At 44.1% G+C, this 22,992-nt stretch overlaps 5 protein-coding genes across 10 annotated transcripts; 3 read left to right on the top strand and 2 right to left on the bottom strand.

The window, feature by feature from the left end:
• The first annotated feature begins 52 nt into the window (after positions 1-52).
• On the top strand, positions 53-2,842 carry LOC112894102. 5 transcript variants are annotated; one of them, XM_025961704.1, is made up of 4 exons: positions 53-1,158; positions 1,245-1,600; positions 2,120-2,284; positions 2,629-2,842. In XM_025961704.1, the coding sequence occupies exons 1-4, from the start codon at positions 772-774 to the stop codon at positions 2,810-2,812; spliced, it is 1,092 nt and encodes a 363-aa protein (XP_025817489.1). In that variant the 5' UTR covers positions 53-771; the 3' UTR covers positions 2,813-2,842. The 5 variants fall into 5 exon arrangements, with proteins under 5 accessions (XP_025817489.1, XP_025817491.1, XP_025817492.1 ...); XM_025961706.1 differs by having other exon boundaries at positions 2,640-2,807; XM_025961707.1 differs by having other exon boundaries at positions 1,245-1,595; positions 2,640-2,774.
• A 296-nt stretch (positions 2,843-3,138) lies between these two features.
• Positions 3,139-6,697, top strand: LOC112894101 (glycerol-3-phosphate dehydrogenase [NAD(+)]). Its single transcript, XM_025961703.1, has 11 exons — positions 3,139-3,486; positions 4,270-4,346; positions 4,446-4,518; positions 4,725-4,942; positions 5,017-5,124; positions 5,394-5,457; positions 5,541-5,578; positions 5,676-5,796; positions 5,867-5,921; positions 6,104-6,152; positions 6,227-6,697. The coding sequence occupies exons 1-11, from the start codon at positions 3,375-3,377 to the stop codon at positions 6,407-6,409; spliced, it is 1,098 nt and encodes a 365-aa protein (XP_025817488.1). The 5' UTR covers positions 3,139-3,374; the 3' UTR covers positions 6,410-6,697.
• Positions 6,698-8,548: 1,851 nt separating this feature from the next.
• On the bottom strand, positions 8,549-10,840 carry LOC112894105 (cytochrome b5-like). Its single transcript, XM_025961713.1, has 3 exons — positions 10,648-10,840; positions 9,202-9,268; positions 8,549-9,107 (listed from the first exon to the last, which is right to left on the bottom strand). Exons 1-3 carry the CDS (start codon positions 10,729-10,731, stop codon positions 8,851-8,853), a joined length of 408 nt encoding a protein of 135 aa, XP_025817498.1. The 5' UTR covers positions 10,732-10,840; the 3' UTR covers positions 8,549-8,850.
• A 294-nt stretch (positions 10,841-11,134) lies between these two features.
• On the top strand, positions 11,135-15,374 carry LOC112894208. Its single transcript, XM_025961841.1, has 15 exons — positions 11,135-11,270; positions 11,894-12,043; positions 12,124-12,232; positions 12,315-12,458; positions 12,670-12,774; positions 13,298-13,381; positions 13,557-13,672; positions 13,755-13,856; positions 13,934-14,047; positions 14,288-14,344; positions 14,432-14,498; positions 14,580-14,633; positions 14,801-14,875; positions 14,970-15,005; positions 15,111-15,374. The coding sequence occupies exons 2-15, from the start codon at positions 12,015-12,017 to the stop codon at positions 15,225-15,227; spliced, it is 1,209 nt and encodes a 402-aa protein (XP_025817626.1). The 5' UTR covers positions 11,135-11,270; positions 11,894-12,014; the 3' UTR covers positions 15,228-15,374.
• A 200-nt stretch (positions 15,375-15,574) lies between these two features.
• LOC112894209 (protein DEHYDRATION-INDUCED 19 homolog 5-like) lies at positions 15,575-17,621 on the bottom strand. 2 transcript variants are annotated; one of them, XM_025961842.1, is made up of 5 exons: positions 17,370-17,621; positions 16,712-16,824; positions 16,319-16,396; positions 15,956-16,212; positions 15,575-15,883 (listed from the first exon to the last, which is right to left on the bottom strand). In XM_025961842.1, exons 1-5 carry the CDS (start codon positions 17,551-17,553, stop codon positions 15,778-15,780), a joined length of 738 nt encoding a protein of 245 aa, XP_025817627.1. In that variant the 5' UTR covers positions 17,554-17,621; the 3' UTR covers positions 15,575-15,777. The 2 variants fall into 2 exon arrangements, with proteins under 2 accessions (XP_025817627.1, XP_025817628.1); XM_025961843.1 differs by having other exon boundaries at positions 16,712-16,821; positions 17,370-17,611.
• Between the last annotated feature and the right edge of the window lie 5,371 nt (positions 17,622-22,992).

A 22,992-nucleotide genomic window follows, 5' to 3' on the forward strand; every position in this document is an offset into this window, starting at 1 on the left:
TCATCATACATGTATTTGTGGTGCTGTTCCGCCGCCGCCGCCGCTCGTTTGGCATGGGAGCACTGCGGCACGTCTGCACCGGAGAAGAAAAGATACTTGGTCCCAACCAGAGGAGAGGAGGCGGCGACGCCACGTTGGCATCCAATCCACCAGACTACTACCAAAAACGGGCAGGCATGGTCCGCGCCGGATAAGAAGAAGAGAAGATACAGTATGGTTGCAACAAACAGAAATTCAGTGCCCTGCACCTTCCCACAGCCACCCAAGAAAGTACTACTCCTTTTCGATTCGAGAGGTGTTCCTTTCACCCCTCTAAATCCCCTCATTTCACCTCTCTAAAGCCCGAAACAATTAAATTTTAGAAGCCTGACACCGAACAGCCCTTTAACTCGGTAATAAGACTGCGATTCTGTAGAGGGAGCAAGCACTCTAATAAAACTACGATTCTTTAGAGGGAGCGAGTGCTCTAAAATTTTTAGAAACGAACACACTCTGTGAAGCGAAAAAAAAAGAGACCTTATGTATGAGGCGTGAATTGTGAATCCACCGACCTGTTCATTCATTCATCCAGAGAGTAAACGTTCATGTTGTGTTGGTACACAAACCTAAGAGGCTAAGACCAAGACAGATTGCTTGGGAAAGATCTTGATTCTGCCGGCCCGTCGTGTCCATCCACTCCACCTGAGCTGTACCTCTCCATCTCCAGCTCCGAGTAGGAAGGAGTAAATCCTCAAAACAAGAGGGAGGGAGACAGGACAGGGGCCGGCGGCCATGGCGTGCTCCGCGGCCTGCTGCTGCGCCTCCTCCCACGGCCTCTTCTACCGCAGCCTCACCACCACCAGCCGCCGCCCCGCACGCCTCCGCCTCATCTACCCCTCCTCAGCACCTGCCCCGAGGCTCTCTTCGCGAACCCTCGCCTCGCCCGACCCGCCGCCGCTCGACGCCGACGACCGGGACGACGCCATCGGCTTCGAGATCCAGGTCTCCAAGATGGGGAAGCGGAACCGGCGGGTGGTGCGCGCCAGGGTGCGTGTCGACGCGCCGCTGGAGGCCGTCTGGGCCACGCTCACCGACTACGAGGGTCTCGCCGACTTCATACCCGGTCTCTCCGAGTGCCGCCTCCTCGACCAAGCCCACGGCTTCGCGCGACTCTACCAGGTCCTGCGATTCCATTCCATTCCATTCCTTCCCCCCAAAAAATAATAAATAAACTTGCCAATCCTTCCGAAAAACAAATCCAACAGGTCGGGGAGCAGGATCTGGCGCTTGGGTTCAAGTTCAACGCCAAGGGCACCATCGACTGCTACGAGGGGGACATGGAGTCGCTGCCCGACGCCGCGGGGGCGCGCCGGAGGGAGATCGCCTTCAACATGATCGACGGCGATTTCAAGGTCTTCAAGGGGAAATGGTCCGTCCAGGAAGAAGAGCAGGGGGGTGGACCGGGAGATTCATACCAGTACCACACCACACTGTCGTACCTGGTGGAGCTGGAGCCTAAGCTGTGGGTTCCGGTCAGGCTCCTGGAAGGAAGGATCTGCAGTGAGATCAAGAACAACCTAGTTTCCATCAGAGAACAAGCACAACAGCAGCACGAGGTCAGGTAACAACAAGCTAATACTATAAGATGCTTCTGGGTTCTGGAAGTGGATGGAATGGATCGTGGCTGCAGCTCCAAGTCCAACAAGAGTAGAGTAGATAGATGCTTCATGTATGCCTGTATGGCCGGCTTGTAGTTGTAGGTAAAAGCACACCGAACAATTGTTGCTGTTGGCAGAAAACGATTTTTGTTTTTTGTTTTTTGAAAAGGTACGATTTTTTTCATGATAAAATCCTGCTGCTTGCAAAAGGAAAGGAAAGGAAAGGAAAAGAAAGGAAATAATGGATAAAATAAAAAGAGAAAGAGCTAGCACAGAGTGAGGACACGCGTCGTCTGAGAGATGCCATTGTTGTGGCACAGCAAGTGTGACACCAAAGAAAGACGACGACGCATCCTTATCCTCTTTTTTTTCCCGTTGCCGCTTCATGATACATACATACATGGGCTATACACTTACTACTCTTCTTCTTCTATACGGCCGCGGCCCATCTCCGCTTTCTGAGCTTCAGCTTCCCTTCCCAGGCTGCACTGCACGCTGTCACAGGCCTTCTGCCAGATCCATGGCAATCTAATCTTCAGATTTGCATTCCGGGTGCCTTTGCTCATCATTCAGTTATCAGACGCCTTTGCTGCTGCTGTAACCAAGACTGCTGATCCTCGGCTGACGAAAACCAAAATTAGACTTAGGTACTCACTCAAGCCTAATTTGCTAAATATTTTCCTTTTCAAAGAATGCTAAAATATATTGGCATGTTCATTTTGTACTTTAGTTAAACCAGAAGCATGACGGTTTCTTTTGTACTTTGCCTTACTTTCTCCTCAAACCTCTCTATGTTTATATACTGCAATTGCAACCTATGGTCTTTGCAACAAAACTGTCAAAATTGGCAATGCATGATCACAATGCTTCTCGAACACTTGTTCTCTTTCTGTCACTGCATACTAGTATAATACCCTCCAGTCCAGTAGTAAAAATGTATTTGTTATTCGATCGATGCATTTGTTTATCCAGGTATAATTATAGATCATAGTCTGGATGCAGGTCAGCGGGCGCGCCTCCATAGACCGTGGGGAGAGAGGAAAGTGACCGAAGGGAAGCGTGCAATCACATCGTCAACGCCGATCGAATTCCCACAGCTGTGTTGTAAACCGGCATCGAAGAGGCCAAGAACAAGGCTGAAAACGATTGGAATCTATGTCTTGTTCAAGAGTTGAGTTTCACTTGCTACGTTGTGAATCAAGATTTGCCTGGGCAACCACAGAGGAAGAGGAGGAGGTGAAGTAGTGGTTTGGGCCCTTGGTTTTGCTGGGCCAGGTGGCGGCCTAGCTACCAGGGCGACAGCAGCCTGGCCTGCCTGCCTTCGATAACACCGAGACGAGAAGGCGAGAGCAGATCGAGGAATCCATCCTCCGCGCCAGCCAGCAGCCACCGCCTCCTCCGCTCGTCTCGTCTCTCCTCTTCAATCCCGAGGACGAAATGGCAGCCACCCACTGTCGCCTTGCTGAAAACAAACGCATGCGATTCTTGGGTTTGCCCGCCGTCCTATCTAAGCTAGCGACGCGACGGACATTCTCCTCTCCGCCCAGCCCCCAATCTCCGTCGTATATTTTTTATATATATACGCTTCCGCTTGTTGGGCACTAGCTTGGTCCATCCTTGTTCTTGTTCTTGGTTTGCTCGATTGCTTGGCCGCCGGCTGGACTCGCTCGCTGGTTTCTTGATCTGCATTTTATTGGCTAGCTGTTCTGAGCCGGCCCGGCCGGACCCTCGCCGGAGATGGAGAACGGGCACGCCAAGTACCGGGTGGCGGTCATTGGCAGCGGCAACTGGGGCAGCGTCGCCTCTCGCCTCATCGCCTCCAACACCGCCAAGTTGCCCTCCTTCTATGGTAGGTACAGTACCCAGTAAATATCCCTGTCGCGCCGCGCGTCGTGTGTTTGTTGAATTGCTGTCATGTCATGCAGGCGCTCTCTGTGTAGAATGCAAACAATCTCTTTGTGTCTCTCTCAGCTACCATTTCAATTCTCATTCTATTGCCTCTGCTGGGTATTCAACCATATTTGATAAGGCTAATCACAGACACAATGGGGTTTCGTATCCTGTTTCCAAGAATGCCACGTCAGCTTGGGGGATGAATAAAATAATATGCCTCAATGGAGAAAGTTTTATTCGACGGTTTCCAAAGCTAGCCAGTATAATTAAATGCTAGTTGATCTAGTGTGGCATGTATATTTGTAACTAGTATAATTAAGTGTAACTAAATGCGCACGGGATCCCCCATGAAACAACGGCGGTCACAGTAGTCGTTTCACGCTATTTCCAATGTCTTGGAAACGAGTTAGCAGAGTGTCATGATGATGAAACTGGTTCCTTCTCTTCCCTCGTTAAATCAGTGCCACATCATCAAAAATGCTGATGTGTCATGGTAATTAATGCTATAAAACTCGCCATGAAACCCCATTGTGATTAGCCTAAGATTGCTTAAATTTTGTCCTATCTTTTTGTCGAGTCTTTTGAGACATGCATATATCGGCCTTATGGTCTATGCTATTTGCATGCAAAACTATTGTGTGTAAACGTTATGGTCGCCACTCGCCAATCTACAGAGCTCTTTTCTTGTACCCATCAGTACTAACTTTTGGGAGCTTCTTTTCTTTTTTTTTTTCTTTAGATGAGGTCAGGATGTGGGTGTTTGAGGAGATACTGCCAACAGGCAAGAAGCTATCTGAGTCCATTAACGAAGAAAATGTGAGAACTGAAGCTCGTTAGCTTATCTTACTTCTGGGACAGCCAATGGCTTGTAATACTACCGGTTAACAATTCTAAAGTTATTCTCATGGGTTACAGGAGAACTGCAAATATTTGCCAGGTATAAAGCTTGGACCAAATGTTATTGCTGATCCCGACTTGGAGAGTGCAGGTAATCATAATGTTACCCAGTTTTTCTGATTTTTGGATTGATGCTAGTAATACATTCAGTTCTATCATTCGATCAAGTATCTATTATTTCATAAAGGACAATGAACATGCATGACTAAACTTGTTCTCATTATCATAAAAAATTACATCAGAAATCTTGCAAGTTGTAAAATGACTTTCAGTAAGATTTTAATTTGGTTTTCTCAGTCAAAGATGCGAATATGCTGGTTTTTGTGACTCCCCATCAATTTGTGGAGGGTATATGTAAGAAGCTCGTAGGGAAGCTAAGGCCAGGAGCTGAAGCTATCTCCCTCATCAAGGGTATGGAGGTCAAGATGGAAGGACCGTGCATGATATCTAAGTTAATTGCAGATACACTTGAAATCAATTGCTGTGTCCTCATGGGTGCAAATATTGCAAATGAGGCAAGCATTTGTTGACTGTACATTCCTTGTAGTCTTCAGAAGCAAAAATAAGTGACAGTACATTTCTAGTGCAGATTGCTGTTGAGAAGTTCAGTGAAGCAACAATTGGATATAGGAAAGATAAGGAAGTGGCAAACCGATGGGCTAAACTTTTTACCACACCTTACTTCCTAGTTTCTATTGTAAGTTTTCCAACTATATCCACATGAATAAATGAAGCAGGTTAAAAACTCTGCGTTCTGGTCCTCTCAATATAGGGCTGTTGGGGAAAATGAAGTCACCATCTTAGTAAATTCTGAATTTCTTTTATAAAACAGTTATAGAGATGCTAATGAACATTATGATGGGCATGGTATTAGAAAAATAATCTTTGAAGCATATAAGATAATTTCTTTTTATAAAATGAAGTTGAATGGAGTTTTTATTGGTGTATCTTACCCTTCATATGCAGGCAGAAGATATTGAAGGAGTTGAGCTGTGTGGAACTCTGAAAAATATCGTGGCTATAGCAGCAGGTTCTATATGGCACCGTATTTTGTTTGGTTACATCCATTGGTTTAAACATTTTAATGGCTTATGTGGCAGAATTATCTTGCAGGCCTTGTTGATGGCTTAGATATGGGAAACAATACAAAGGTTGAGACACTACTATTTGATACATTTCAAATAAAAAAAAATGTCTTTCATGTAATCATATTATCTTATGGCCTCATTTCATTTTCCTATTTTTTAGGCGGCAATTATGAGGATTGGTTTGCGGGAAATGCGTGCATTCTCTAAGCTTCTGTTTCCTTCAGTCAGAGATAACACATTCTTTGAGAGCTGCGGTGTGGCTGACCTAATAACTACATGCCGTATGTATATTCATTGTTCTCAGTTAACCATAAAACAGACAAATACTGAAAAGTGAGTGTTCCACGACAGTTGGCGGGAGAAACAGAAGAGTGGCCGAGGCCTTTGCACGAAATGGTGGCAAAAGGTTTCTTCTTTAAACTGCACGTCTTCATTTTTTTTAATGTACTATGCTTACTCTTTTCTGAAGAATCCCAGAAAAAAAACCAATAATCTGCTGGTGTCATAACCTATATTAAAAAAAAAATAGTTCTCTATGTCATACGGTTTACATTTATATAGTTAATCATCTCATTTTCTTTCTGACAGGTCTTTTGATGAGCTAGAGGCAGAGATGTTGCATGGCCAGAAACTCCAGGTAAATCGAATATATGACATCCGAAATAGTGCATCTTATACTAAGTGCATCTAATCTTATTATTATTTTTACAGGGAGTGTCCACAGCAAGAGAAGTTTATGAAGTCTTAACTTATCGAGGGTGGCAGGAGCTGTTTCCTCTGTTATCAACAGTGCATGAGATTTGTATTGGACAATTGCCTCCTACATCAATAGTTGAATATAGTGAGCACACGCCCAACCTCTCGCTCATCGGTGGTCCTACTCCATTCTACTGAGCTTGATACTACAGTTTGGACTACTGCTACAATTCTCAGTATCACTTGTTATAAACAAAGCAAGTTGGAATATACTGAATATCTGAATCTTGTTTTACATATAACTACGATTTCAGTCATGTTACCTTATTAAGCGCATGATTTATGAGTCCATGCTTCTGTATCCAGTTGGTTCAAAGTTGGTTGCCTATTAATCTTAGATATAAATCAGTGAATGGGAACCAACATTATAGTTTGTATTGATGAAATACATGGTATGATCTATAAGGATGCTCCTTGGTTAAGAAAGAACACAAAAATGGAACTCAAGATCAAGAACACTGCATTTATTTTCTATATAGTCTGGTACAAGTTTATCATAGTTCTAGAATTTGTTCTACTAGGCCATGCATATATCAACAGCGGTCCTGCATTATTGGGAAGGTTAACAAATACTGCTGACAAATTTTTAGCCCCTGGAGTTTACATCAAGGACTGAATCTATCTTCTCAATTGCCACAGTATTTCCGGTAGGTGCATAATCCTGTAAAATCCATTCCATGTATCATTGAGAAACTAATAATTGAACCTTATCCGGTGACATTTGAAGTGATATACCTGCTATATGGTGGCTTTCAGGATTGACATGGAGAACATTTGCATATGAATAAAGTCCAATTTTTTACATTGAAACAAATTCACTGAGTCAAAGTAATCTGAGATGCTCATAGTTCATACTTTGGCATGCTGATAATAACTTAGCAAACTATGTTATACAAAAAAAAGTGTTGTATCTTGGAGCACTAGATATTGCATCTAGCTCTTCTGAGGCTGATTTTATCCACGTATTTGCACTATTAGCAGAGGAAGCCAGGGAGGTGCCTTCAGTAAGTAGGTTATTGACCGTAAAAAAAAAGTAAGTAGGTTATGTGAATGTTTCTATCCTAGTTTCCTTTGCTCCAAAGGTGTAGTCAGATAATGGTCTTGGACACATAAAAAAACTGTGGCTTTTTTTAGCAATTAGAGATGTAACTCCACATGTACAGATATTTCTCTGTGGTAGTGTGAAGAAATCCCTTGTACTTGCTAAGTTCACATTAATGTACCTTTGAAATACTTGTTAACCCCTTATCAGTGGGAATGAAACCCCTGTCCAAGCCATGCGGTTATCTGTCAATTATGTTTCCTTTTTCTTCATTTGTGTATGAGTTAGTATTGGATGAAATTCATCTTAGCTTAAAGGGATATATTTATTTATTTATTTATTTCCTGGACATAGACTCCACTTGGTATTTCCCTGTAGGAGCCTTGCCTGACTAACGGTTCTGCAAAATGGCAAAAACATGACTCAGAGTGATTTTGGTAATTTCATCCTGCATAAGAGTAAACACGAGAAGCAAGAGAACCAAACGGCATTTATTGGTTTTATTTTTGCTAAAAACAAGTGCAATCGTATTAGTAGCATTCATGAGGTATTAAGATGCTTCTTTTCTGTGCTGATATGAATCAAGTTTCAGGGTGCGATTGAAGGTGTCATGAAGAATAATTTTTTTGTCTGTTAAGGATCTTTCAGTCTGAACATTCAACTCTCCGTCAACCAGAAAATTCATTTGTTACACATGACATGCAACAAGTCATCACTCATCAGATGTAGTACATGGTAGCTGTCTGTAACAGATACTAATGTTGCTCACTGTATTGTATACGATGTCACTGTTTTTTGTTGGATTCAGCAGTAGAATAATATGCTAATTACCACAATTCAGATCCTGTCACATGACAAGGAAGGATATTTTGTTATCTGTGTTACGATGATACACTTTATTCTCTCTATCCAACGGACAGGAGAACGGCCGCCATTATATTAAGGAGGAGAAAAGAGGACAATCGTCCCAATAAGAATTCAGCATCATTGGGATATCAGAACGGTTTACTTCTGATGTTCAATTTTTTTTTATTCAAGGTCTTTTCTGTATTCGTTCACTGACAGCGTGTAAAGTCTGCGTATCCTGTCACTTCTGTATTCATTCCGAATGTTGAAAAACTTGCACTTCTGCTCCAAATTTCCTTGCATGGGCAAACTCTACCATGTTCTTTTCTTGAAACAAGTACTGCAAACATACTAGTATTTAAAAGAGAACAGGTACTGCGAACATGTGATTTTGCAAACTAATTCAGGTTGTAGCTTCTTTCGGAAGTATGTAGCAAAATATATATCGCTTGACAACATAGAAAACAAACCGCACCGAGCAACAATAATGTGCATCTCGACATTCCTAAGGAATAAGGCAAATAGAACTGAATATCCATCCACTTCACTTGAGTCTCACTTTACCAATAGATGTTGCACGTAACCATACTATCACAGAGACTGAAGTTTCCAAATTCATGACAGGCCATGCTCGCTCGTACAATCCTCACTAACTTATTCCGTTGTAATCTTTGACCGAGTGATGACAATATTAGGCGGATTCCGACTTGGTGTAGATCCTTACGGCGACAGCCAAACCCAATATCGCCAAGGGGACCAAAAACTGGAGAATCTTGATGATGAACTCAGGGGTCTTATCCTGGTTGTAGTGTGGCTGCTTTGGGGGCGTGTACTTCACCTTAGTGGGTATTGTAGTTGCATCAATTTCACCAACTAAGTACTCTTCCATCATCGCACGAGCAGTGGTGCTGTGGCCCACATCTTCAAAGTCATCAGTAGCATCCTTGGCTGAAAAAAAATACCCATACCGAATTAACATCGAAAACTGAAATGACACCTGCACAACTTTAAAACACATGAGAAGTATGTGATTGGGATTTACCAGTGGAAGACAACAGAACATCATCACCTCCAGGGTGATCCTCAAGAAACTTGGTCACATTGTACACCTATGAAAGTACAGCGTATCCGTTAGAAAGTTTTGTTTCTCGAAACAGGATGGGGTTTACTTTTTCATTAATATATTCATACGAAGCCTTGTCAACATAACAACAGCAAAGCTAGGAACTCCAAAGGGAAATCATAGGCCACAGTTTGCCATCGCCACGCATCTCGACTAGAGGAATGAAGCCAAAAATAGGCCATCTTGCTTCACCGCATAAGTTTACCAGAAGTAAGCAATCATCATTTATTGATTGGGAGGGGGGGGGGGGGAATGAAAATTCCATTATAGGGTTTATATTGCCATCTGGACAAATATATTCCGTTGAACTTAAAATAGAGATGCAAATCAAACTAATATCAGCAGTTGTCAAACAACAAGGATCTAGAATACCACATGCTACTGAAATTAATAGTGAGGCTATGAAACCAAAGATGATAACAAGAAGTCAAGAACATTCCAGACGCACTACAAGACACGGTTGTAGGAACTGAGGCCACCAAATATTATAGGCTGCATAATAATCTTTAAGAAATGGGCTCCAAGAAAGTGACAGATTAACAAAAGACATTTGGGTGCGTGTACAGATGATACGGACAGGCACTGGCACCTAGCAGGATGTATATGTTTTCTATCATCTGTGAAATAACAAGTTGATGAAGCATTAAGTTCAGTACTAAAAGCTTTGAGCTTATAGCTGCGGATCCATCCTAGTAACTGGTACATTGAAGAGAGCCTGTGTACTCGGCAAACTACATGCAGAAAACTTAACGTTATTTGTTCTGGTTCTTTTGTCTGGCTGCAGGAAATCGAAAACATGATTCTTTTTTTTTTGGTCTCTAAAAAAGAGGTGTACTAGCAACTGAGCATGTTTAAGTTTGGAATAGTATTACGCAATGACACAACGGCATCAGAATTGCATGGCCGCCAGGTGAAAAAAAAGCACCGTGGGTCGGATCTGGTGGCATGCTGTTGGGAGTAGAAGACGAGCAGCGCCCACAATATTGAAGAATAAAACAGGGACGCGGTTGATCATCAGTAACAAGTGATATAGTGGTACGAGCGGGGAATTGTCAGGGATATGACGATCTAATACAGTGTTTTATATGTGAGGAGCGAGGAGACAATGAATGCGATCCATGATTTGGTGGCAGATCTTGCAGCTCCCACCCGGCCTAGCCGGATCAGAATCTAAAAGGGGAGAATGTTGAGATCCCGAGGGAAATGAAAATTAAAGGCTGGAGGTCCGGTTTGGGGGGGGGGGGGAGAACAGACGCTTTGATGATTTGATAATGAAAGGAAGGAACTGGAGGCGAGATCCGGCAGCGGAAGAAGATGAATGATGATGATTGATCAGTAGGAGGAGGAGGATAGAAAGCAACGTACCTTTCCGGCGATGATGAGCCAGCAGTCGTCCTTGGTGTTGTGCTTGGCGACCTCCTCGAGGGTGAAGACCTTGGACGACGACATGGTCTTGTTTCTGCTCTCGTGGAGGCTGCTGGCTCTGGTGGTTGGAGTTGGATCCAACGACGAGACGAGACGAAGAACTGAAGAAGTGGAGCAGCAGCAGCAGGAGGGGGGATTATTGATTGGGTGGGTAGGTGCGTCTGGTCGTCGAGCGGAAACGGGCACTGGGCCCACGAGTCATTGTCCGTCTGGGTCTGGGTATGGCCCACCCACCCGCACCCGCATCGGATCGGATCGCGTGCGCCCAGGGAACGAACCTTCTAGACGCCGTCGAGAAGGCGGCCCAGCAGCTGCCGCACGGGCTTGCTTGGATGGGCCTTCTTGCCGGCCCGTGGGCCTGTCCGACGTCCGTCTCTCTCTCTCTCTCTCTCTCTCTCTCTTCTCCCACGCGGCGCGGGCACGCGGCCACGCGCCACGCCTTGTCTCTCTCGGTCTCAGCCTCGGCCTCGGCCTCTTCCTTTCCTAGCGGCGACGATAGGGCGAGTGCCGCCGCCCGCCAGTTCTTCGTCGGGCGCTTCGCCGGCGACGAGCATCCTACACGGGTATGACCGCACATTCCCTTCCCTTCCCTTCCCGTCCTGCTGCGCCAAATCCAACACCCAAACCCTAATGTAAGGTCGGATCTGACCATGATTTTACCTACTAATAGCTTCGGTTTCTTTCTTTCTTTACAACAAACAATTATCGAATGTCCTATACTGGGTCCGCCCCTAGACCAACAGGAATTGATTCCCGCCACTAGGCTGCCTGCAACTCTAGAGCTTCACATTCAAGTATTCTGCAAGCATAACCTTAACCTCCTCCTCAATCCAATGCCTCTCCTAGCACTAGGTTCCGACGGCCCGTCCTCTCATTAATGCTTATTCACACACGCTGACAGTGTCCTCCTTCCTCCTATTCTTCTTTCCTTTCCTTATTGCCTCGCCTCGCCTTCTGCAACTTCCATCTTCTACCGCCAAAATATGCTCCTTCACGAGTGCCATCTAAACATGGCAACTAGCATATACTAAAGTCTACAATTTGTTTTCAGCTCTAATTCATGTACAAATAGGTAGCACAACTTATTACACCTCTAGTCTTCTCTTTCAATACTAATGTAATTTTGCTTCACTGCCTTGCCATTATTACTACTTTTGGCTCTGATACACATCCCACTGTATTCCAGGTGGGCGTCTTATTGGTGTACATCAGATTCCAGCTACCATCGTAATGCCCCCATTGAGCAATGCGTAGAACCTGCCGCTCACAAGACTCCACCTTTGCTACTTTTACTGCTATACTAGGCAATGGCCAAACTCCCAGTTGTTGCACGCAGGTTTGCATGCTGTCCTTTTTCATTATCTTCGCTATGGTGTCATATTGTTTTTGCTTGGTTCATCCTTTGCTCCTTTGCAGTGCAATTAGGAAACCTAACGAAAGCATGAGGCTTATTGTAGTAACAATCGTCGGTGTGGTCTTTGGTTTCTTTATCGGAATCTCATTCCCAACAGTTAGCATAACAAAGGTACGGACTTGATCTATCCACATATGGCATCGATGCAATAGCTTCTCAGCAAATTGACCTACTACTGTTTGAAATTTCGCAGCTTCACTTTCCATCTAGCATTGTTTCTTATATAGAGGACAGGAACTCAGGCCTGTCAGCTCAAGCTATACTCAATCATGCTTGGACTTCGGCCAGGAATGCAAGGGGAAATGGCTCTGTACCAAACACAAATGATACCTTGAAGGTAGGATGCAGAGCATTTTCTGAATTCCTCTAGAGAACTCGCCTTCTTTTTTCTTTCTTCAAATTTTTCAAAATTTGCATTGCCCTCGATTATGTGGTTCCCTTTTATCACTGTATCATTGAGGGTTATACCTTGATTTTTGTTTTGTGAGCAATCCTTGCTCATTTAGTGCTATTAAATCTAAAAATGATCTTGGTTGATAAATTTGTAGATTTATGTACCAACAAACCCCAGGGGTGCAGAGAGCCTAGCACCTGGTATTGTTGTACCAGAGTCTGATTTTCATCAGCACAGGTTATGGGGAAACCCAGATGAGGTAACTATTCTTGTATGTGCTTCTCGTCTCATATTGTATGTATTTCAGTTCTGGGATGCCTTTTCTTCTTTTCCTTCCCACTAGGTTATGGTTGATTCCTCCTAGAAATGAGGTTATGCTGTATACTTCCCTTCACATTGTCAGCAAGAAAGAATTAGCATATGCTTGCTCCTTGTCATCTTGTAAATTCTTGTGTTTGTGTGCTGCTCTTATTTAACCTTTTCAATTATCTTTGTCTCGCACAGCTGGTGAAAGCTGTCATTTGCTCGAGATCTGAGGATTGCTGTGACTTTATACCTTATTATTCATCCTGCCTGTATATGCTTAATTTCTTGCTGTTTTTTGGCCCAGCCTTTTGCCTCCTGCCCTTCATCTTCCATACAATCTGGTTGTTTCCATCTTAATTTTGGCATCCTAGCCATGATGCTTTGTCATTTTTAACCTTAGCGTTTTAGTTAGCTCTCGCACAAGTTTTGTAGCGTGTGCATTTCGTTCTTGCTGACATGGATACTTGAATTCGCAGGACCTACCTTTCAAGCCGAAGTACCTTGTTACTTTTACTGTCGGCATTTCACAGAAAGAGAACATAAATAGGGCTGTCAAGAAGGTAATTTTTAAAGAATCTATATACATCTGACATTACTCTTACATCCCAGGTTCTATAGTCTCATCAAGACTACTTCCATTTTTTTATTTTTGGCAACTCTAAATTTATCTATAAATGCACATGTGGTGGAGTTATAGCTGGCAAACTACCTCATAATTTTGACCTTTGGTTGCAGTTTTCGAGAGATTTTGCTATCCTGTTGTTTCACTATGATGGCCGGGTGAGTGAATGGGATGAATTTGAATGGTCAAAGCGAGCTATCCATGTAAGCATCCGGAAACAAGCAAAATGGTGCGTAGAGATGCTTTATTATTCTTCACATGTCTTAGTTTGGAAGATGATTCTAAATTTCCTGGATTATTATGACCTCTAGGTGGTATGCTAAAAGATTCTTGCACCCTGATATCGTGGCAGCCTATGAGTATATATTTATCTGGGATGAGGACCTTGGAGTAGATCATTTTAATGGTGACGAGTACGTTGTTGATCTTCACTTGACCATTTCTTCGTATCATTTTCTCAGATGACTTGCTAACATGATTTACATTGCAGGTACATTAAACTTGTCAAGAAATATCAACTAGAAATCTCACAACCTGGTTTAGAGCCAGATAAGGGATTGACATGGCAGATGACCAAAAGAAGAGGGGACCGTCAGGTTCACATGTAAGTGGTGGGGCCTATAGTTTGTAGCTACAATGAGCTGTTTGCTTTGTCCTCTAGAAGTATATGTTACTCCATGTATAGGTAGTGATGCTTGAGGCATTATTTCCCAAAATCTGCTTTGCACGCGGATAGAAAATTTTAATCATGGTACCAGGCTACAAAATTTAGCCTCTTTGCTGAGATATATAACTAATTTTGGGGAAAGGGAAAACAAGAATCTTACAAAGATGGTTCTGGCAGGGTTACAGAGGAGAGAGAAGGCTGGTGCTCAGATCCTCACGTCCCCCCATGTGCTGGGTATGTAATCTTGCCCCCATAGCAGCTGAGTCCGCTTACTCCGGTTGCTCGGTATTGAGGGACTAACCATATCCGTTTGATGTACAGGTTTGTTGAAATTATGGCTCCAGTTTTCTCCAGAGATGCATGGAGATGTGTGTGGCATATGATTCAGGTCTAACATAATTTCAGTATCTGCTCTCCCCTGAGTGCCAGCTTGGCTTAGTTTTTGGTTGATATCTTCTTGTTATTACAGAATGACTTAATTCATGGATGGGGTCTTGATTTTGCTCTCCGGAGATGTGTGGAGGTACGAACTTCACAACATGTCAACGCATTGAAGAGATTTTCTGACTGTTTCTCTTGTTGGCCCTTGATAACACCTTTTCTTTTATTTGCTTAAAGAAAAACATTTTCAGTAGCTTTTGAACATCTTGTCCCTGTCTTCAATTTTAAGGCCTTTAAAACTCTTTGCAGCCTGCTCATGAGAAAATCGGTGTTGTTGATTCCCAATGGATCGTGCACCAAGTGGTTCCTTCTCTCGGGAACCAGGTAAGAATAACACACTGTGTGGTATCAGATCTAACGGTAGCACCCGAGTTTGCTATATCTAATGTCAACCTTTTCCCATCTTGAAAATGCACAGGGGCAGTCGGAGAATGGGAGGGCACCATGGGAAGGGGTATGCATCCTACTACTTTGTTACATAATGACATCTTCTGTATAGGAGTGTGTTGAGGCAGATGACTAGTTGTGACTGAACTTTATCGTGGTACCATCTATGTAGGTAAGAGAGCGTTGCCGGAAAGAATGGGGAATTTTCCAGACAAGAATGGCTGAGGCGGAGAAAGCGTATTACGAGATGATGGGTGTAACTCCCCCAAACGTAACATTCGTCTCATAGGATGAAATTCTGATGTTAATTCCACTCGAATTGTTTTTTTGGTCAATCAGTAGCCCTTGGAGTAGATGTAGATATTGATGATGATACGTGTAGAGCACACAAGATATTATATATATTAATCAAAATTCTTTGATCCCTTCTCCTGTATGTTGCACACGGGCTGTTCTTCTTAGGATCTCTAACTGGGAAATGACCTTGTGAAATGTGAACGAGGGATTCTTTATGTTTGTCGAAGTAGAGTTGTATTCTTATTGTTGGCTTGTTGCACATCTCTGAACATGGGCATTCAGAATTGATAGCATTGCAGCACACAAGAATTCTGCAGAAAACAATTCAGATGGACAGGGTTGGGCAAGAATATGCAACATTCTTGTGTATAGATAGCCAAGGTTATAGTGTAAGTATAAGTGTACATGTGATGCAGGGGAGTGCTTTGCATACATGACAGTGGTACACATCTTTCTTTTCAAAGACAGTGGTACATATATGCACTCACAAAACATTCTAATAACCGCCTAGAACTGCTCAAGAAACCCTAGATAGCAACACATTAAAGAATGGTGGACATGAGTATCTCCGTGAGAAAGTCGATCCTCTGCAGCCTCTCCTCCAGTCCCAGCTTGGATGAGGCATCGTCACTCGCTCCCTTTCTCCACCTGGGAAACAAAAGTCACTCAGCATCTAGTCCGATACAGAACTACTCGGGAGCTACTGAAGATCTGAATTACCTCTGATCATCTGGGACCTTTACAACACCATTCTCAGCGTTGGTATCGCCTGGGATCGCATCGTCGGTTTGTGCAACGCTGCAGATGAACTGGGAGAGCAGTGGGTCAGGCGCAGGCTCTTGGTAGGGCCTGCCGCTCATCCTGTAGCGCTGGGGATCTTCAAAGTAAGAGTTCACTTCATACGTTGCTGTTCCCGTCCTAGATGCTGAGTTGGTAGCAGCTGCAGGCCATGAGCTTGGCTTGGAAGGTTTCCTCCTCTGTCATGAATAACCAATCAGTTCATGGCCATTGTGAAAGACTAGAACATGGACTGCTACTAGTCTCTGTAGAGAAAAAGGTTTGAAGTAGCAGTAGCAGAGGTACCTTGAGAAGATGCGAGTGCTGAACTCTGAAATGTGCAGCCATGTCTTTCCCTAGATTGTTGGCACAGATCGGGCAAACCTGAAAGGTCATCAGTAAACCGTTACTTAAAATTTGCTACTAGTATTTCAGTATTCACATTTCATAGGCTGTCATCATTAATAGGTGTTAGGACTTGTAGGTGGAAAAGAAAATTAGGTATATGAAGAATGACCAAACGGAGAGAGTTTTCAGGTTGCACTGAGATTCAGAAACTGTCTGAAGAAAGGAACCCCCTATTATCATTTATCATACTAGCTTAGATACTAGTGCGATTAGAGACTAGCAACTGTACCATGATTTTTAAAAGCATATAGAAAATTGATTGATTAGGGAGCAATGAAGTTGCAGACTTACAGCATTTCTGGTGTCAAAGCAATGCTCCTCCTGAAGGTGGTTGCAGATGAAGGGAACCTCAACCTCGATGTAGCAGAAAGGGCAAGGGAAGTACTCCCACAACTCCCCATCTTCTGCAATAAATAAATAAATAAATAAATCCACAATAATCAGCTAAAGCGGCAGTATTTTGCAAGTTTAATCTGATAGCAGTAGTAGTTTTTTTTCTTCGTTCAAATGATTTCTTGAATTGAAGAAAAAGGCGCAGAGTTCCCCTTTGAGTCTCCCATCCCACTGCAAATCTTTTTTTGTTGCTATATTATATATAAAGCTCCAGATTCCTACTTGAGATGAGTCTCCTTAATTTATCACAGGAAAGAGAAAGGAAACACGATAAAGAAAATTAATTTTCTTGTTTCCCTCGAGGGAAATTATATTCTTGTTGCATCTGATGAAATAGAATCAAACAGACAGAACCCACTTGGAACGTTTCCAAAGCAGCAGTAAGATTAAGTTACGGAAAAAAATAAAAGGACAAAAGAAATTGCAGATTCAAGAATCAAAGAACTGATTTCTTTCTTGAGATCACCCAGAGATCGGTAGAGAGAAACTGAAGGGGGGCTAAATTCAGAAACCAAACAAACAACGGAAGAAGCATGCCTGGATCAGACAGACAGACCTGCCGGATGGGGTGGAGAGGGGCCATGCCCATATGGTGGTGGCGGCGGCGGCTGGTGCCTGCCTCTGTCAGCAGGGAGGAAGCCATAGTTGTAGCAAGCCTCCACCTCCATTGCTGCTAACTGCCTCAACAAGGAGGAGGAGAAAGAGGGGGGGGCACAGACTGAAGAGCTAGAGCAGCACATGCAATGCAACGACTATAGAGCTGAGCATAAAGGGAGTGGAGACTGGTTGGATCATTCAGAGTTGCTCGGCCTCGTGTGTGTTTATATATACGACTGGCTCACAACCGCCCTGCCTTTTCAGTTGTGGCCACATAAACAAAGAGCATTGGGGGGGTTCTCTTGTGTTATTGGTGACTCAAAAGTTTGTTTATTTACATAGAAAAGGAGAGGAGACCAAAAGCTACGAAAAGGAGACGAGGCGACAAGGATGCAAAAGGAGAAGGAAATTCTGTTTCTTGAGCGCCAGCTATTCCATTAGCTTAACTACTTAATAAGCTGCGTGAGGCGCAAGGAATGTAACCCCTCTTCCTAGAATCGCTTTCAAGCTAGAATTCAGTTCAGTTCATCAGGTACTAATAGACTCGACGGCGACTGATTGTAATTAAGAGACAAGTAGATAGAGGTAGCTCAAATTAAGGGTCTGTTTGGAAGGCTGTTTGGAGGGGCTAAAGTTAAGTGCTAAACTTTAGTACCTATCAGTACTCATACATTTGCTAAATGCTAAAGTTTCTAAATTTTAGTTAAACTTTAGTCTATCCTATTAGCACTTCTATTTGGATGCACTAGTACTAAAATTTAACACTTTCATCTATTAGCGCTTGGATTCAAACGGAGTCCGGTACTGAAGATCAGCTGCATGCAGGTTGCTTGGTTATATGCTTGCTGTGGCCAAGCCCAAAGCCAAAGGTGGTGGACCAGCATGCTGCAGCATTCCTGCATGCCAAGTCGGAGTTCTCTGTCTCCCACACCACATGGCTGCCTCAGCATACACATACACTAGTTCATCAGTTGAGTTCCGTCCCATCCTATCAAAGTGAAACCTGCAGTGGAAATCAGCAGCTATAGAGGGTGGGGTGCAAGATCATCGGGGCCTGCGAACGCACGAGCGGCCTCCTCTCCTCTCCTCTGGAAGCTAGCTACCTACCGATCTAATCCATTGCATTTTTTTTTCTTTTCTAAACGGGCACACCAACAACACCATTTGAGTACAACTAACTTGAAAGCATTTTCCACCGATGAAAAAGCGATTGACTAAAGCATTTTGGTTCTCCGATAGATCCTGTTTGATGAGACGTGAATAGCTACTAAACTGGAAAGCTGATGATTTCTTCTTTGCTAAATAATGCTGCTTTCTTTGCTTGTGCCTGTCTGTAACCAAGGAATGAATGAACGATAATGCAGGGCAGCCAGGTGCGGTGTGGTGCCTGGACCGCATCTTGTCTTTCCAGTCAGCAAGGGATGGGAGCCTGCCCTGCCCTGCTTGATTTTATGTACGGCTCATCTATGTGCGCAGAAATTAAAGCTACCATGGACTTTGATGAAAAAAACAATATGCTGAAAGCAAGCGCAAGCAGTTAGTTGTTTGTGGCCACTCGCTCGCTGCAGTCGGAGACAGCTCAGCGATCAAAGTGACTGCTACTAGCTTTTACTTGTTCCTCTCCTGCATTGGCAGACTCAAAGTTCCTTGTGTGCATCGATCTGCTACAAGCATGCAAGAGCCTCGATGAACAAAGTGCAATCAACATGTAGTACATTTTAATGCTGCTGCACTGCATAGCTATATATCCAAATGCAATTTGACCTGATCGACCCACCAGAAACTAATTAATGAAAAGGTTGTTGATCCAGTCATATATATGCTATGCGTGACAAATTAGAAAGGAATTATATACGTGTGTGTGTGTGTGTGTGTCAATTATTAGATTAATAAGGTAGCAGCAGCAGTGAAGCAAGCAACTACTAATAAGTCGGCCATGCATGCTGTTGATATTGCTGTCCAGATAGATGATCATCACCCTTCATCAGATTCTCTGACCACACACACATCTGTACGTCCAACCTCCCTAGCTCTTGACCTAACACCACAGCTAAGCCCCCTTGCCATTAGCTGACAAAACCTTCTTTTAATTAACCACATGATTAGCTTTTTACCTAATTATTAGTCTTGCTTGCATCTCTTAGGTAGGTTTTGGTCACTCGATCGTTCCTGTATTAAGTTCTTCGTTTAATTTGCGCCTTCAAATAAAATCTCCCCTTATTTGAACCCTGCTGACAAATTAAACTGAATAATGACCTCTTTATTTGCATCGGTCTGAAGAAACATAAGCAGCAGGCTGAATTAGTTCCAACAAGTGTTACATATCACTCTTCTCTGCATTTTTCTTGATTCAGCAACTGTTGGACAGCAAAAGGCAATGCAAAGCGGATCGAAACTGTGCGAAAAAGTGCCTTTCTCAGTTCTCACCCTAGCTAGCTAGAAGCCGGCGAGCAAGTGACTGACCTGGTGATGACTCAGCTCCATCACTAAGCTGTCACCTTTCTGCATGTGTTCCCATTCCATATGCTGCGTCGCCTTCTTAATATTCAATGTTTCTTCGTCAGAAAGAAAGTTGAATCTTTTTGTTTACAACATACTACTATACTAGGGCACAATATATGCCCACTGATCAAAATGGACCAATCTGGCTGGGAATGTTGTTCATGCTCTTGCCTGCTGTTCCTAACTACGGTCATCGTGCATGTTCTTCTTTTAGTTTTTTTAATTACATGGTACAACTCAGATATAGCTACGCAAACCCTACTTGAGGGGTTCAGGGACCCAGGGTCTCCAGCAGGCCCATTTACTGCTGGAACTTTGGATGGCTTAAGACCACGCGTGGATCAAACGGGTGCCCTCCTGGGCCGTAGTTTTCTCCGGACCATCCAGACCCACGATCGGTCGGCTAGAGCCCCGGCCCGCGTCTCCAAGTAGGGGACGACCATGGCCTAGATCTGTACTATCGTTCTGACCTAAGACATCAACCGAACTCCACCACGCACGTGACACTTCTTCTAATTGACGAGGTCGGGGGCCAGCCGGACCTCGCACACCCACAGTCCGCGAGGCAGGTGCCGAGGATAAGAACGGACGCACCAGTCAACTACCATACAGAGCCAACCATTCCCCTCACAGGGGTTATAGTCCCTCTTACTGCCGCTGCAAGAGGATACTATTTCACCTGCCCGTCCTCCCAAGGGACGGGACACAACGTCATCACGACACGGCGGACACGCCTCCATCACAACGGAGTGACGGGGCATAGCACCAGGGACGGAGCGTGACTACCGCACCGTACTTATCGTCACACGCTCACCCCCGATTGATGAAGCATGATGCATAGGGATAAGATGAGACGGCCACCCCACGATGAAGGACTTGGACGGTGGTCATTGGGAAGGCCTCGACTGATGAAGCTGGTGACCTCGACCGGCGAAACAAAGAGCACCCTCTCTCTTTCTACCTTATCTTTCTTTAGCTCTCCGTTATGGAGACCCCCTTAACTATAAAAGGGAAGGTCATCCGCCTAGGGGGTAGGATCATCGACACAATATCATCCACTCGCAAGCTTGTAACTCCCCTAACCCTCACGAGCATCTAGGCTCAAGCAATACAAACGACCGACCCCCAACTGAACGTAGGGCACGATTGCCTGAACCAGTATAAATCTTGAGTTATCGTGTGCTAGATCACATCTGACCACGACGCGCGATACACACTTTGAGTAGGTTTAGTAGTCGGTTATTTTCGAAACCGACACTACCTCTATGAGCATATTTGAAGATTGAGCTGGCAAATCCTCGAAATCGACGAAGTCACTGCAGGCGCCCCGTTGTCGAACGTCGCCTACCACTGGAAGCACAACGCCGTTAAATTCTAGAAAATTCATTTCCACGGGAAGTCGAACCTAGCTAGGATCTCAGATGCTACTGAAACTCCTGTAACCACCACGCTACATGCCTTTTGTGTCTTGTGTAGCAACTAATCTGCGCTTTTTGATGTTTTCATTGGATGCTTAATAGGCCCTACCCACTGAATGGCCAGCCATTTGCTTGCAGTTTTTCTTTTTGTTGAGCATAGTGTGTGTTCAGTTCACTTCAATTCCTTGATTCCTATCAATTCTTCGAGTTTTTTTTTCAAAAAGAGGATTAAAAAAATTAAAATTCGAAAAATGGGTGCCAGTTGGGAATATTTTGAGAAATGGGCACCTCCCGCCCGCTGAACGGGCGGGACGCGTGGGGCCGGGGACCTCCCGCCCACCCAGCGGGCGGGAGGTTCCCCGAGGGCCTCTTCGCAAATATCTTATTTGCGAAGAGGTCCCTGCGAGAGCATCCCGCCCAACCAAAGGGCAGGATGTTGTGCTGAGGGGCATCCCGCCCTTTGGTCGGGCGGGAGGTCCCCCCCTCGGCTATATAAGCCCCAACCTGTCTCGAAAATTTTATTTTATCCAGCAAAAATCAGAAAAAAGAGAAAGAGAGGAGAGGAAGAGAGAAGAGGAAGCGGCGAAGCCCTGTTCACACGTCGATTTGGAGGTATATTCTCATTCTAGCCGTATAAGTACTTGAAAATAACTATAATTTAGGAAATATTTCTTAGATTAGTTATATTTTGAATAGTTTTAGTATTTTCATTTGTTTTTAGTATAATTTATATTCTGAATAGTTTAGAATCTGTATGGATTGAGAATGAACCCAAGGAGAAGCGGGCGTTACTTTATGATACCGATGGTGCAAGGTACGGCATAATTACCACCAACTTCGCCGAGGTTTACAATTGGGTGCTGCGAGGTGTTCGTGGGCTTCCATTGGTTGCAATTGTGGAATTCATCGTCTGCGGGTGTACCGATTACTTTAGGGAGCGGTTCACTAAAAAACAGGTATTCATGCGAGATCCTGACAGAAATTTTGGATTCATGGTAACAGAATATATGAATAAGAAGGCAGAAAGCGCCCGGCTACACCACGTACGGCAATGTGGTACACAGGAGCTCAAGTTTGAGGTATCTCCTAAAGACAGGGCGCGACGTGGCATGAGACGTCAAACTCCTGTAAAGGAGTGCATTCTCAAGTTTGATGGAACTTGTTGTTGCTCATGCATGAGGCCCAAGTTGCTGCACTTACCTTGTTCTCATGTAATGGCTGCTTGTGCGGATATTCGACATCCTGTCGATATATATGTTTCCCATTACTTCAGAAAGGAGACAATTGCCAGCACCTGGCAGTATGAGATCTATGGGTTCCGTTTGGTTGGATCGTTCACTGAGACAGCGAATCCTGTTATATATATATATATATATATATATATATATATATATTCCAGACCCAAGATCATCACGGGTTCAGAGAGGGCGCCGTCAGACACGACGTATTCGTAATGATATGGATGAGTCAGAGCTTCGTCCGAGGATACAGCGCTGCAGTGCATGTAATCAGATTGGACACACGTATAAACGTTGTCCAAACAATGATGCTGGCCCCAGTTCTGCTGAAGCTGGCCCTACAGGTGATGCTACAGATGGAAGACCTCCGGTTGCATCGAGTGGGAGACGTCGCCGATCGAGTGCTAGTGCGTCATCAGGCATC

Source organism: Panicum hallii, chromosome 5, assembly GCF_002211085.1.
Source record: "Panicum hallii strain FIL2 chromosome 5, PHallii_v3.1, whole genome shotgun sequence".
Classification (NCBI taxonomy): Eukaryota; Viridiplantae; Streptophyta; class Magnoliopsida; order Poales; family Poaceae; genus Panicum; species Panicum hallii.

Bases quoted from the DNA above. Each gene is read 5' to 3' on its own strand.
- LOC112894102 (XM_025961704.1), top strand. From the start codon at position 772: ATGGCGTGCTCCGCGGCCTGCTGCTGCGCCTCCTCCCACGGCCTCTTC. The intron at 1,159-1,244 runs GTCCTGCGATTC...CAAATCCAACAG, and splicing joins GCTTCGCGCGACTCTACCAG to GTCGGGGAGCAGGATCTGGC. The intron at 2,285-2,628 runs GTACTCACTCAA...TATAGATCATAG, and splicing joins AAAACCAAAATTAGACTTAG to TCTGGATGCAGGTCAGCGGG.
- LOC112894101 (XM_025961703.1), top strand. From the start codon at position 3,375: ATGGAGAACGGGCACGCCAAGTACCGGGTGGCGGTCATTGGCAGCGGC. The intron at 5,797-5,866 runs GTATGTATATTC...GTTCCACGACAG, and splicing joins TGACCTAATAACTACATGCC to TTGGCGGGAGAAACAGAAGA. The intron at 6,153-6,226 runs GTAAATCGAATA...TTATTTTTACAG, and splicing joins TGCATGGCCAGAAACTCCAG to GGAGTGTCCACAGCAAGAGA.
- LOC112894105 (XM_025961713.1), bottom strand. From the start codon at position 10,731: ATGTCGTCGTCCAAGGTCTTCACCCTCGAGGAGGTCGCCAAGCACAAC. The intron at 9,269-10,647 runs GTACGTTGCTTT...GTACTTTCATAG, and splicing joins GGCTCATCATCGCCGGAAAG to GTGTACAATGTGACCAAGTT. The intron at 9,108-9,201 runs GTAAATCCCAAT...ATTTTTTTTCAG, and splicing joins TGTTCTGTTGTCTTCCACTG to CCAAGGATGCTACTGATGAC.
- LOC112894208 (XM_025961841.1), top strand. From the start codon at position 12,015: ATGGCCAAACTCCCAGTTGTTGCACGCAG. The intron at 14,048-14,287 runs GTAAGTGGTGGG...TGGTTCTGGCAG, and splicing joins GGGGACCGTCAGGTTCACAT to GGTTACAGAGGAGAGAGAAG. The intron at 14,634-14,800 runs GTACGAACTTCA...AACTCTTTGCAG, and splicing joins CTCTCCGGAGATGTGTGGAG to CCTGCTCATGAGAAAATCGG.
- LOC112894209 (XM_025961842.1), bottom strand. From the start codon at position 17,553: ATGTGCTGCTCTAGCTCTTCAGTCTGTGCCCCCCCCTCTTTCTCCTCC. The intron at 16,397-16,711 runs GTAAGTCTGCAA...ATGACCTTTCAG, and splicing joins GCTTTGACACCAGAAATGCT to GTTTGCCCGATCTGTGCCAA. The intron at 16,213-16,318 runs GTACCTCTGCTA...TATTCATGACAG, and splicing joins AGCACTCGCATCTTCTCAAG to AGGAGGAAACCTTCCAAGCC.